Raw genomic sequence first — 14752 nt, 5'->3', positions numbered from 1 at the left:
GGCAACGAAAGTGCCAGGTCCTAACCACTGGACCGCTAGGGAATTCCTAAGAATTCGAGTTCTTGAAATTCATTTTCTTTTAATTTATCAACGTTAACTGTCCTACTCTCATATTTTCAGTCTTCTATTATGTAGGTGAAATTTATTAAGATCCATCATTGGTAGATAGAATAATGTCGAAACTAGCATATACATTCTTTGTGGACACAGAGAGCAGAAGATCGGTGTCCCTTTGCTTTTGTTTAAATAGTGGTTCTAAAATACCAAATGTTATCAATTTTAAGCTTTCCATAAATGGGAGAATCAAATACCAAATTTTTCACTTTCCGTGCCACATCAGTGTACACTGGTAACATGGACTGTTTTCTTTCCTTTCTTAGCCAGTTCTGGTTATTTGCCTGATACATACTAACATGCAGAACCCTCTCCCATCCTGAAAACTATTTGTTTAGTTCTGTTTATACCATCAGCTATCCTTTCTTTTTTCTCTCTCCATATATAGACATCTGGAGTAAGCCACCTTTGTCGACTACTCCATTTCTTCAAGACCCATCCATACTTTTTTCCTCATTACAGTGTTGAAATTACAGTCTTTGTGGGCTAATAATCTCTAATTGCCAAATCTATGTTCTTAGTCTTCATTCTCTGTGAGTGCTGCATCATTTAAATACCTGTGAATACTTTCTTCCATTTTTATGTTTTCCTCATTGTCGATCTGTGACTTTATACTACCCTCATGGTTATGCTACTTTTCAGGTAACTTTATTTTCCTTTGTTGATGCCTCTTTGTTCTTTTGACTACCTCTTAATGTACAAGAACTCTCTAGTGTTTTATTTGGCCCTCTTTTCAGTTTGTAATTCCTTGCCAGTGAAGTCATCCTCTTTTATTACTTTGTTGCCCCTGTATATGAATTATGTCCAGATTTATGTCTCACAGTCTTCACCTTTCTCGTAAGCTTTAGTCCTATATATCTAACAGGCAGCTGGGCAAATTCTGAAAATGGCACATCATCATCTTCTGATATTTTCCTTTCCCAGTTCCTTTTCTTTTTCTTTTTTTTTAACACCTTTATTGGAGTATAATTCCTTTACAGTGTTGTGTTAGTTTCTGCTGTATAACAAAGTGAATCAGCTATACGCATACGCATATACCCTCCCTCTTGTGTCGCCCTCCCACCCTCCTTATGCCACCCCTCTAGGTGGTCGCAAAGCACCGAGCTGACCTCCCTGTGCCATGCAGCTGCTTCCCACTAGCTATCTATTTTACATTCGGTAGTGTATATATGTCTGTGCCACTCTCTCACTTCGTCCCAGCTTACCCTTCCCCCTCCCCATGTCCTCAAGTCCATTTTCTACATCTGCATCTTTATTCCTGTCCTGCCCCTAGGTTCTTCAGAACCTTTTTTTTTTTTTTTTTTGGATTCCATGTATATGTGTTAGCATATGGTATTTGTTTTTCTCTTTCTGACTTACTTCACTCTCTGTATGACAGACTCTAGGTCCATCCACCTCACTACAAATAACTCAATTTCGTTTCTTTTTATGGCTGAGTAATATTCCAGTGTATATATGTATGACATCTTCTTTATCCATTCCTCTGTCGATGGACACTTAGGTTGCTTCCATGTCCTGGCTATTGTAAATAGTGCTGCTGTGAACACTGGGGTGCATGTACCTTTTTGAATTATGGTTTTCTCAGGGTATATGCCCAGTAGTGGGATTGCTGGGTCATATGGTAGTTCTATTTTTAGTTTTTTAAGGAACCTCCATATTGTTCTCCATAGTGGCTGTATCAATTTACATTCCCACCAACAGTGCAAGAGGGTCCCCTTTTTTCCACACCTTCTCCAGCATTTATTGTTGTAGATTTTTTTTTAATTAATTTATTTGTTTATTTATTTTTGGCTGTGTTGGGTCTTTGTTTCTGTGCGAGGGCTTTCTCTAGTTGCGGCAAGCGGGGGCCACTGTTCATCACGGTGCGCGGGCCTCTCACTGTCGCGGCCTCTCTTGTTGTGGAGCACAGGCTCCAGACGCGCAGGCTCAGTAATTGTGGCTCACGGGCCTAGTTGCTCTGCGGCATGTGGAATCTTCCCAGACCAGGACTCCAACCTGTGTCCCCTGCATTGGCAGGCGGATTCTCAACCACTGCGCCACCAGGGAAGCCCCCCTCATTGTAGTTTTGATTTGCATTTCTCTAATGATTAGTGATGTTGAGCATCTTTTCATGTGTTTGTTGGCAATCTGTATATCTTCTTTGGAGAAATGTCTATTTAGGTCTTCTGCCCATTTTTGGATTGGATTGTTTGTTTTTTTGATATTGAGCTGCATGAGCTGCTTGTATATTTTGGAGATTAATCCTTTGTCAGTTGCTTCATTTGCAAATATTTTCTCCCATTCTGAAGGTTGTCTTTTCATCTTGTTTATGGTTTCCTTTGCTGTGCAAAAGCTTTTGTTTCATTAGGTCCCATTTGTTTATTTTTGTTTTTACTTCCATTTCTCTAGGAGGTGGGTCAAAAGGGATCTTGCTGTGATTTATGTCATAGAGTGTTCTGCCTATGTTTTCCTCTAAGAGTTTTATAGTGTCTGGCCTTACATTTAGGTCTTTAATCCATTTTGAGTTTATTTTTGTGTATGGTGTTAGGAAGTGTTCTAATTTCATTCTTTTGCATGTAGCTGTTCAGTTTTCTCAGCACCACTTACTGAAGAGGCTGTCTTTTCTCCATTGTATACTCTTGCCTTCTTTATCAAAGATAAGGTGACCATATGTACATGGGTTTATCCCTGGGCTTTCTATCCTGTTCCATTGATCTATATTTCTGTTTTTGTGCCAGTACCATACTGTCTTGGTACGTCCAAGGTACCATTTTTGTGCCAGTACCATACTGTCTTGGTACATCCAAGGTACCATTACTGTACCTTTGTAGTATAGTCTGAAGTCTGGGAGCCTGATTCCTCCAGCTCCGTTTTTCTTTCTCAAGATTGTTTTGGCTATTCGGAGTCTTTTGTGTTTCCATGAAAATTGTGAAATTTTTTGTTCTAGTCCTGTGAAAATGCCATTGGTAGTTTGATACAGATTGCATTGAATCTGTAGATTGCTTTGGGTAGTATAGTCATTTTCACAATGTTGATTCTTCCAATCCAAGAACATAGTATATCTCTCCATCTGTTTGAATCGTCTTTCCTTTCTTTCATCAGTGTCTTATAGTTTTCTGAGTACAGGTCTTTTACCTCCTTAGGTAGGTGTTTTCCTAGGTATTTTATTCTTTTTATTGCAGTGGTAAGTGGGAGTGTTTCCTTAATTTCTCTTTCAGATTTTTCATCATTAGTGTATAGGAATGAAAGAGATTTCTGTGCATTACTTTTGTATCCTGCTACTCTACCAAATTCATTGATTAGCTCTAGTAGTTTTCTGGTAGCATCTTTAGGATTTTCTTTGTGTAGTATGTCATCTGCAAACAGTGACAGTTTTACTTCTTCTTTTCCGATTTGGATTCCTTTTATTTCTTTTTCTTCTCTGATTGCTGTGGCTAAGACTTCCAATACTATGTTGAATAATAGTGGTGAGAATGGGCTACCTTGTCTTGTTCCTGATCTTAGAGGAGATGGTTTCAGTTTTTCACCATTGAGAACATTGTCGGCTGTGGTTTTGTCATATATGGCCTTTTATTATATTGAGATAGGTTCCCTCTAGGCCTACTTTCTGGAGAGTTTTTATCATAAATGGGTGTTGAATTTTGTCAGTAGCTTTTTCTGCATCTATTGAGGTGATCATATGGTTTTTATCCTTCAATTTGTTAATATGGTGTATCACATTGACTGATTTGCATATACTGAAGAATCCTTGCATTCCTGGAAAAACCCCACTTGATCATGGTGTATGGTCCTTTTAATGTGCTGTTGGATTCTGTTTGCTAGTATTTTGCTGAGGATCTTTGTATCTGTGTTCATCAGAGATATTGGCCTGTAGTTTTCTTTCTTTGTGACATCTTTGTCTGGTTTTGGTATCAGGGTGATGGTGGCCTCATAGAATGAGTTTGGGAGTGTTCCTCCCTCTGCTATATTTTGGAAGAGTTTGAGAAGGATAGGTGTTAGCTCTTTTCTAAATGTTTGATAGAATTCGCCTGTGAAGCCATCTGGTCCTGGGCTTTTGTTTGTTGGAAGATTTTTAATCACAGTTTCAATTTCAGTGCTTTTGATTGGTCTGCTTATGTGTTCTGTTTCTTCGTGGTTCAGTCTCGGGAGGTTGTGCTTTTCTAAGAATTTGTCCATTTCTTCCAGGTTGTCCATTTTATTGGCGTATAGTTGTTTGTAGTAATCTCTCATGATCCTTTGTATTTCTGCAGTGTCAGTTGGTACTTCTCCTTTTTCATTTCAAATTCTGTTGATTTGAGGCTTCTCCCTTTTTTTCTTGATGAGTCTGGCTAATGGTTTATCAATTTTGTTTATCTTTTCAAAGAACCAGCTTTTAGTTTTATTAATCTTTGCTATTGTTTCCTTCATTTCTTTTTCATTTATTTCTGATCTCATCTTTATGATTTCTTTCCTTCTGCTAAATTTGGGGTTTTTTGTTCTTCTTTCTCTCATTGCTTCAGGTGTAAGGTTAGGTTGTTTATTTGAGATGTTTCTTGTTTCTTGAGGTAGGATTGTATTGCTATAAACTTCCCTCTTAGAACTGCTTTTGCTGCATCCCATAGGTTTTGGGTCGTCATGTTTTCATTGTCAGCTGTTTCTAGGTATTTTTTGATTTCCTCTTTGATTTCTTCAGTGATCTCTTGGTTATTTAGTAGCGTATTGTTTAGCCTCCATGTGTTTGTGTTTTTTACAGTTTTTTTTCCTGTAATTGATAACTAGTCTCATAGCGTTATGGTTGGAAAAGATACTTGATATAATTTCAGTTTTCTTAAGTTTACCAAGGCTTGATTTGTGATCCAGGATATGGTCTATCCTGGAGAATGTTCCATGAGCACTTGAGAAGAAACTGTATTGTGTTGTTTTTGGATGGAATGTCCTATAAATATCCATTAAGTCCATCTTGTTTAATGTGTCATTTAAAGCTTGTGTTTCGTTATTTATTTTCATTTTGGACGATCTGGCCATTGGTGAAAGTGGGGTGTTAAAGTCTCCTCCAATTATTGTGTTACTGTCGATTTTTCCTTTTATAGCTGTTAGCATTTGCCTTATGTATTGCGGTGCTCCTATGTTGGGTGCATAAATATTTACACTTGTTATATTTTCTTCTTTGATTGATCCCTTGATCATTATCTAGTGTCCTTCTTTGTCTCTTGTAATAGTCCTTATTTTAAAGTCTGTTTTGTCTGATATGGGAATTGCTGCTCCAGCTTTGTTTTGATTTCCATTTGCATGGAATATCTTTTTCCATCCCCTCACTTTCAGTCTGTATATGTCCGTAGGTCTGAAGTGAGTCTCTTGTAGACAGCATATATACGGGTCTTATTTTTGTATCCATTTAGCCAGTCTATGTCTTTGTTTGGAGCATTTAACCCATTTACATTTAAGGTAATTACCGATATGTATGTTCCTATTACCATTTTCTTAATTGTTTTGGGTTTGTTTTTGTTGGTCTTTTCCTTCTCTTTTGTTTCCTGCCTAGAGAAGTTCCTTTAGCATTTGTTGTAAAGCTGGTTTGGTGGTGCTGAATTCTCTTAACTTTTGCTTATCTGTAAAGGTTTTAATTTCTCGATTGAATCTGAATGAGATCCTTCCTGGGTAGAGTAGTCTTGGTTGTAGGTTTTTCCCTTTCATCACTTTAAATATGTCCTGCCAGTTCCTTCTGGCTTGCAGAGTTTCTGCTGAAGAATCAGCTGTTGACCTTATGGGGATTCCCTTGTATGTTATTTGTTGTTTTTACCTTGCTGCTTCTAATATTACTTCTTTGTATTTAATTTTTGATAGTTTGATTAATATGTGTCTCAGTGTGTTTCTCTTTGGGTTTATCCTGTATGGTACTCTCCTTGTTTCCTGGACTTGATTGACTGTTTCCTTTCCCATGTTAGGGAAGTTTTCGACTGTAATCTCTTCACATATTTTCTCAGACCCTTTCTTTTTCTCTTCTTCTTCTGGGACCCCTATAATTCAAATGTTGGTGTGTTTAATGTTTCCCCAGAGGTCTCTGAGACTGTCCTCAATTCTTTTCCTTCATTTTTCTTTATTCACTCCCTGGCAGTTATTTCCACCATTTTGTCTTCCAGGTCACTTATGCTTTCTTCTGCCTCAATTATTCCATTATTGATTCCTTCTAGAGTACTTTTAATGTCAGTAATTGTGTTGTTCATCACTGTTTGTTTGCTCTTTAGTTCTCCTAGATCCTTGTTAAATGTTTCTTGTATTTTCTCCATTCTGTTTCCAAGATTTTGGATCATCTTTATTACTATCATTACTCTGAATTCTTTTTCACGTATGTTACCTATTTTGTCTTCATTTATTTGGTCTTGTAGGTTTTTACATTGCTCCTTCATCTGTAACATATCTTTTTGTCTTTTTGTTGTTGTTGTTGGGTGGTGCTGTATTCCTGTCTTACTGATTTGTTTGGCCTGAGACGTTCAGCCCTGGAGTTTGCAGGCAGTTGGATAGAGCTGCATCTTGGTGCTGAGATGAGGACCTCTGGGAGGCCTCACTCCGATTGATATTCCCTGGGGTCTGAGGTTCTGTGTTAGTGTGGTTTGACCTCAGAGCTCCCACCACAAGAGCTTGGGCCCAACGTCTGGCCTGGGAGCCAAGATCCCGCAAACTTTGTGGCGTGGTAAAAAAAAAAGAAAAAACAGGAAGAAAGAAAGAAAAAAAAGGAGCAGTACAATATCAAAGAATAAAAAACAAAATAAAATTAGAAAGATAAAAAATATATTAGGAAAAATAAAAGTATAATTGAAACAACTGCAACAGGGTAAAATAAAAACACAGCAGAAAAAAAGGGGGGGCACAAGCGAAAAGGAGAGAGATCACTAACAAAGGATAAAGAATAAAATAAAATTAGGAAAATAAAAGATTTATTAGGAAAAATAAAAAAAATCAACAACAGTGAATCAACAAGGTAAAACAGAACCCCAATCTAAAAGAAGAAAAAAGAAAAGAAAATAAAAAGCCTTGGCTATGGGGGTGAAGTTTAGGTGGGGGGTGGAACTTAGGCAGGGGCGGGGTTTAGGGTGGGGTGGGACCTAGGCGGGTGGGGGGGGTGATGTTTGAGCATGGGGCGGGCCCTAGGCAGGGTGACGTTCAAGTGTGGGGTGGGGCCTCTGCTTAGGACCTGGCAGAAGTGGGGAGGAAGCATGTGGAAAGGAGGGCCTCTGGAGAGTGGAGTTCTGGAGTTTGGAGGTAGGGCCCTGAGTGAGGGTGTGTGGGTGGGGTTTAGGCCCAGCACAGTTGGAGGGGGTCTCGGAGGGGGTCTCCAAGGGTAGAGGTGGGGCCCTGGGTGGGGGTGTAAGGGCGGGGCTTGGGCTCTGCGTGGCAGGAGGGAGGCTCTGAGGGCAGACGATTAGGTCCTGGAGCCCAACAGGCTTCCCAGTGCCTAAGTGGACAGGGTAGCACTGGCCCCGTTCCCCTCCATTCCTTCGCGCCCCTCCCCCTCTCTCCCAGGGTCTCCCCCGTTGCTGCTGGACCCCTAACCGTGGGGGGTCCTGCTGGGTGTAGGAGCTCCTTCCCTCCCCCAGCCACCCCTCAGGGGTGCCGGTCCCAGAGGTGTGGCCTTTACTTTTGCTCCCCCTTCCCTCCCTCCCACTCCCTCAGGACCCGCATGGCTGGAGGGAGCCTAGGTGGGCAGAGGATCAGGCCTGGGATCTCAACAGGTTTTTGGGCTCCAAGTGGGCAGGGGAAAGCTGGCCATGCGCCCTTTTGATCCTCTGCCCTCCCAGTGGTTCCCCAGTTTCCCGCTTTGGGCCTGGGATCCCTTCCCCTCCCCCAGCTGCCCCTCAGGGGCGCCAGTCCCATCCCGCCTCCACTTCTTCTCCCCCTTCACTCCCCCCATGCGCCACGTCCTACCCAGTCGCTTGGGGTTCCTTCTGTCCCCTTAGGTGCCCTCCCCCACGGATGCCTGGTAAGGTGCCCTAATTGTGAGGAGACGAGAATTCCGCTTCCTCCTAGTACGCCATCTTGCCTCTGCCCCAGTTCCTTTGCTTTTGATAGTTGTATACCAACCCAGATCCTAGAGCCGCTGCTCCTTCTTCTTCACCCCTAATGACAGTGACTACGTCCTCTGATTAAATTTGGTGATTCTGTGTTACAGCTTCTCGCCTTTCTTCTTGCTTTTCATTTCAGTTCCCCTTAATCCATCCCTTTATTGCCTTAACCCATTTAAATTCATTCCCTGGATCCAATGTCCCTTATCCTGTTAATTTTGTCCACTGCTTAATATGGTTAGATATGGAAAAGGCAAAGGATGACTCAGATTTTTAAAAATATTTCAGATTTTTAAAATCTAGTTGCCTAGAAGAATAGTAATAACATAAATAGAAATAAGAAAGGCGGGAACAGAGCTTTAGGAGTATAGATGTTTGAATTGAAAGAGTTTAAAGATTGTCTGGTCTCATATCCAGCCAAGGGCCACATCCTAAACTCAGTGAGCTTAGTCCAATGTAGAATTGTAGGATGGTGATAGACCATCCTAGTGAAATTGCTTGGTATGCTATTGAAAATGAACAGCAACTTTGGAGAAAAGTCATGATTTGGGAGGTAGCTGCACTATACATTTTGAACATTTTTATGGAAAGTTGTTAAAGTCTCTTAGAAGGATACAGCTTAACTAATTTGATGAGTTTGATGTGAAAATGCAAAGAATATATTTAACACAACTACCATTGAATTGTTTAGTAAGTTTGGAATCTGGGCAGAACTGGAATCCTTCTTTTAAGCTAACCCATATTTTGTGCATTTCCTGAATGGAGTGATGTTCCCGTGAGAAAGCATTCTACCTTAACTGTACTTAAGTGCTGTAATGGGCCAAGTAGTAGGACGGATCTATCTGCTATATGCCACTTCAGAAACATTAAGCTAGATGCAAATTAATAATTAACCATAGTAAGTATAAGAGTTAGGAAAGATTTGAGATGTTTTAATATTAGTGACATCAGTATCTGGAGCTGATGTTTTGTCTTCTGTTGATGTTTCAACAGAATTAATGTAGGTCATTTCTTATCTATGGGATATTTACTTGAAATTATTTCAGGCATTTTGTAAGTTAATGTAAAATTACCAGGTCTTTAGTAGTATAATCTGTCTGTTTCTTTTTTAGAGTGTTCAACCAGATTCTTCTTCTCCCAGACATGTAAGTCACTCTAATACACCTGTAACTTGTGTTTCCTTAACATTCCTCAAAACCTTTTTTTGGTCATATGTAAGACTGAACTAAGATTTATGTTATTATTTTCTCACTGGCAATAGAAAGTCCCTGATAGTGCATTTGTTCTTTTTAGCCTCCTTTAATTTAGAGCAGTTCCTCAGTATTTGTCTCACACAATATTGACATTTTTAATGGGTACAGGCCAGTAATTTTGTAGACAGATGATCTTCAATTTGAGTTTGTCTGATATTTCTTCTTTATTAGATACGGGCGGTGCTTTTTTGGTAGGAATATTACAAAAATGCTGTGTTCTTTGTAACTCATCATATCCAGAAGCACATAATGTCAGTTTATGCTTTTACTGGTGATGTTAACTTTGATTTTTTGGCTAAGGGTAGTGTATGCAGTGTTTTTGAAACACTGCAGTGTTAACATTTTGGGCTGGATAATTCTTTGTTGAAAGTTGGGGGTGGGGAGGATCTGTCCTGTGCATTGTGGGCTGTTTAGCATTATCTCTGACTTCTACCCATTAGATGCCAGTAGCACCCTCACCCCACTTGTGACAACCACAATGTCTTCAGACATTGCTATATGTTCCCTGGGGGGCAGAATCCCCTCCCACTCCCTTGAGAACCAATACTCTACTGTAATGTTACCATTTTTCTCTTGTAGTTAATAAGTATATCATAGGAGATACTTTGAGATTGTGTATATGTCCTGTTGCCCTGCAAACGTCCGCCCAGTTGTTTTTAGTATCTATTGATGTTTCTTGCCTGAATCAGTTATCATTTGATGGTTGCCAAATAGTGATTTTTTTAGCTCCATCATAGCTTCTACATTTATTAGTTGACTTTTTACTGTAAGAACTTTCCTTTTTTTTTTTGTATTGGTGTGGATTCATGGATTCTTATTTTATTAAATGGACAGTAATGTTACTATCATTATTTTGATGCTCAAATTGTCCCTGATTTGGCCATTGGGAGCCCATCAAGCTGCCTTCTGTGTCCTTTTGACATACCTTCATCATTTTAAACGTACTTTCTTCCTTTTGGGCACAATTATTTGTTCCAAGCTCATCTTATACTTTCCCGACCCTAGCCTGAAACCAGCCTTTTCTCTGTGGATCCTTAGTTCTTTTTATTGGATAATGTTATTTATAAACTAAGATCTGGATGCTAGTAATCTTTATTACTAGAATGTCATTGCTTCTAGGTCCTCTCAGTGGATAAAGCTAGAAAAATACATGTATACACTTACATACACTCATACACGTATATACACACATTTATTCTTATACCTATCTATTTATATGCATATTAAAAATACTGAGTTCATACTGATACTTCATTTCAATCAAGTATCGTGGGGTTTATTCTGTTCTTCCTCCTATCCTTATTTGTAATTCCCTTCTGCCACAGTCAGAAACCTGACCTCCATATGGATGCATTTTGAATCCTTAGAATATAAGCCATCAAAAATCTCAGTAGCTAGTTGTGACACTTCAAATTAAATAAACTGACTTCTTTTTTAATATCATTTTCAGGGTCATAATCGTATCATTGCCTACAGTAGACCAGTTTATTTCTGTTTGTGTTGTGGTCTTATTTGGCTCTTGGATTATGGTAGCAGAAACCTTACTACAACCAAGTTCAAATTATATGGAATAACTTTCACCAATCCGCTGGTGCTTATATCAGCCAGGGATTTAGTTATAGGTGAGTCATCTTTAAAGTATCTTAGATCTTAATGTTAATTTATTTGTATACAAACCATTCACTGATAAATAGATCAATTATGTAGATAAAAGTACTTTTACTGGGTTTATTTTGCTGTTTATTGCCGTCCTCTCAGTGAGGAACAAAACTATAGGGCTGTTAGGAATGAAAAAAGCTAATGATGAACAAATATTATAGTAATTCTTCTGTTGTTGAAGCAGATGGAATGAAAGATTTCCTTTGGATCTCAGGTCCCTATTATGTGAAAACAGTTGAATTAATTTTAAAAGCTGTTGTTCATAGTTGGAAAGATTATTTAATATTCAGGCAGTTATCGAGAGAGAAATAATTTAAAATGGTATATTTTAAGAAATTTGGTTCGTAGTTTTAAGCAACTTTAAGAAACTACCTTAGTAATTTATATTAATTTCGGGTTTCTTTTTATCATTTATTTTATTATCTTAGGTGAACAAAAGGATGGATGTGACATACTGTTTTTAACTTGCTTTTCTTTCCTTCTATAGTGTTTACACTCTGTTTCCCAATAGTATTTTTCATTGGTCTCCTGCCTCAGGTGAATACATTTGTAATGTACCTTTGTGAACAATTGGATATCCATATCTTTGGTGGTAATGGTGAGTACTTCTTTATAAAAATTACAGTTTACGGTATTACTTTTACAGATCATTAAGTAATAAACTGAACATTAAATTGCTTTTCCAGTTTTTATTTTAGAATTGTAATTAGAAAGAAAAAGGCACTTATTTAATAATTAAAGACTGAACAGGAATTAATTTGTAGATAGGAAAAAATAGTCAAGGCTGCTACTTTAGGGAAAGATCCAGGAATAATGGAGTTGATTTGTAAGTGTTAAAATACTGTCATCTTAAAGTAAAAGTTATAGTGAGTTTACATGGAACCTGAATAGACTTATGAAATATTTATAAAAGATCAAATAGATTGAGCTCTGATACGTGGCATTATATTTAGATTTTGAACTAGTGTATGCATTTGATATTCTATATATTTGGTTTCAGAGCTTTGTTTTATCTTTAGAATGGGAACACCAAAACCAGAATGCTTTTAGTAAAGGCATTTTACTAAATAAGATTTTTAGAAATATCTCTGTTTTTAGAGTAGGATATGTGGATATGAATTGGTATACTTAGAAATGTATTCCCCTGTTACATGTACATTTTATTTTCAAAATAAGTAAGACTATACCAAAATTACCCTGGAATAATGTTTTGCAGAACTTGAAAATAACACTTTGGGCAGCCACCATGGTTAAAATACACCCTTATTTAGTTTAACCATCTAACATCTTATCGAAAGATGAGTGTACAACTATAGAAAAAAATATGAAAGGGCAAGAAATTACTGAACTTTATAGTTTATTTCTATTCATACTTCACATTTGCAGTCTGCATCTTCCAAGTATATGCATTGAAATTATCTCTACTGATAAAATGTTGATATTATGGTTTAAATTTTAAATGGAAGCTAAGCTTTTTCTATGTCACTGTGTATCTAGAGCATTTTTATTGTTTTGAAAATTTGAAGGAGTGTGAATTAAGACTGGGCTGGGCTTCAGCATAGCTTAATGGGTAGAAAACAATTTCAGTATTTAGGGGACTATTATAGGTGCTATATTAATCTAAACGCTATGCAGAAGGTTTAGTGTAGGTAATTTATAATAGTGGGCTTCGTCATAATTTACAAACTTGTGCAAGGTGTTAGGTTTTTAATATCTCCTAAAGAAAAATTTTTCTTGTAGAGTTCTTTTATGGTCACCATATAAAATTACTATTAAAGTCTGTTATCTTAGCCATCCTCTATTCCTTATTATTAATAATCCCATTAGATCTATTTTTTGTTGTTATTGTTAGCAGTTAGATCGATACTCTTTTGCAAGAATTGATTAACACATGGGAATATACATTTATTTCTGTGGGTAATACAAGTTCTGTTTACATAGACAGTCTACATAATACATTTCTAGCTTCTTTTCAGGCTCTGCAAGCTTCATTTTCCCATACTTTTATAAATAATAAGATACATTCTTGAAGCATAATATAGGTACAATTTTTTTCTGCTGTAGATAAATGTTTATTACTTCCAAGGGGAATATATTTTACCTTGTATCAGAAATTGTTGATAGTAAACCTTTGTCGTTTCAATTTTTTTTTTTTTATAAATTTATTTATTTTATTTTTGGCTGCGCTGGGTCTTCGTTGCTGTGCGCGGGCTTTCTCTAGTTGCGGTGAGCGGGGGCTACTTTTTGTTGTGGTGCGCGGGCTTCTCATTGCGGTGGCTTCTCTTGTTGCGGAGCATGGGCTGTAGGCACATGGGCTTCAGTAGTTGTGGCACATGGGCTCAGTAGTTGTGGCTCGCGGGCTCTAGAGCACAGGCTCAGTAGTTGTGGCACACGGGCTTAGTTGCTCCGCGGCATGTGGGATCTTCCCGAACCAAGGCTCGAACCCGTGTCTGCTGCATTGGCAGGCGGATTCTTAACCACTGTGCCACCAGGAAAGTCCTCAAAATTTTTTGAAAGAACAGGATGAAGAAACTGAATTTTTATAAATCAAACAAGTAGATATTTAATTATAGTTAATAGCCTACCATTTTAAATACTTTTCAGTGACCTTTTAAGGTATGTTTTCTCCGTAAATGTTTATAAATGTTGATTTCATTCTCCCTTTCCTGTCTAGCCACTACAAGCCTGCTTGCAGCACTTTATAGTTTCATCTGTAGCATTGTGGCAGTAGCCTTACTATATGGATTGTGTTACGGCGCCTTAAAGGTGAGCAATACATGTAGTATGTTGTGTCTTTAAGGCTACTTTTCTATATGAAGATTGTTTTAAATTAACTAATGATTTTTTTCCTGGTATCTCTTCAGCATTAATTTTCATGGTCTTCCTATGTTGAGCATTATTCTTATTCTCATTTAGTTTGAATTTGAAAGCAATTTCATAGTTAATCATTACTAAAGGAAAATCCTTTTCCATGCAGTATTCATAGGTTAATATTAGAAACAGATTAGTAAAAACTAGGCTGGTCTGGGATAGAGGTGGGCATAGTAATAACAGAATATGAAATTAATTTTAGGTTTCTACCTAAGAATATGTGTAACTACTTTTCACATCAAGATTTTTTAAAACTTAGGAGAAGTTGTTCAAGGACTGCAATTTAAAATACAGTCTAGTAAAAATTAACACACTGAAATTTAATGTCATTATTGGTTTAGAAGAATCTGGACAAGCCTTATTAGTTCCATTTTAAAACAATTGTCACCAAATTATAACTAAAAATTTTAGATTTCTCATAAACAACTCTCAGCTCCTGGTATTTTATTTTTTTATGATTAATACAAGATAATCAGAGAACGATAGGGTTGAAAGGGCTATGAAAAGTGACTCATAGTATCCTTCCTTGCTTCATTTATTCAGTAGCATTTACTGTGCTTACTGTGTGCCTAGTTCTGCTTTTAAGTTGCTTATATGTTAACTGTGATTAACAAGTCAATCGATGCTCTTAATAGAGGGTGATGAAGGCTATGAAAACAGAGTGTTACAGGTATACAAATTAAGGTATTACCCTATTCAACCTAAAGGGATTAAAGATGATTTTCCTAGGGGGTGGTTTTTTAACCAAAATTTGAAGAACAATAGGAAATAGCTAGTTGAAACACGGGATGAAGAGCCATGGAGTTGTGAAGAAAGTGTGTTATGTACAGGAAAGAGCAA

General features: G+C 37.6%; 1 protein-coding gene across 7 annotated transcripts in view; it reads left to right on the top strand.

Moving 5' to 3' along the window:
- Positions 1-14752, top strand: part of PCNX1 (pecanex 1) — a 499400-nt gene that overhangs the window by 104246 nt on the left and 380402 nt on the right. For all 7 annotated transcript variants that reach the window (XR_014261020.1, XR_014261021.1, XR_014261022.1 and 4 more), the window contains 4 exons: positions 9242-9274; positions 10833-11004; positions 11529-11639; positions 13716-13807. Coding sequence is in view for 4 of the 7 variants with exons in the window: in XM_082451496.1 (XP_082307622.1) it covers positions 9242-9274; positions 10833-11004; positions 11529-11639; positions 13716-13807 (408 nt within the window). In the remaining 3 variants the exon portion in view is untranslated. The remainder of the gene's footprint in view (positions 1-9241; positions 9275-10832; positions 11005-11528; positions 11640-13715; positions 13808-14752) is intronic.

Source organism: Balaenoptera physalus (assembly GCF_965194825.1).
Source record: "Balaenoptera physalus genome assembly, chromosome: 2".
Lineage (NCBI taxonomy): Eukaryota > Metazoa > Chordata > Mammalia > Artiodactyla > Balaenopteridae > Balaenoptera > Balaenoptera physalus.
The sequence above is the reverse complement of the archived record's forward strand: the minus strand, read 5'-3'. Positions and strand labels throughout refer to the sequence as shown.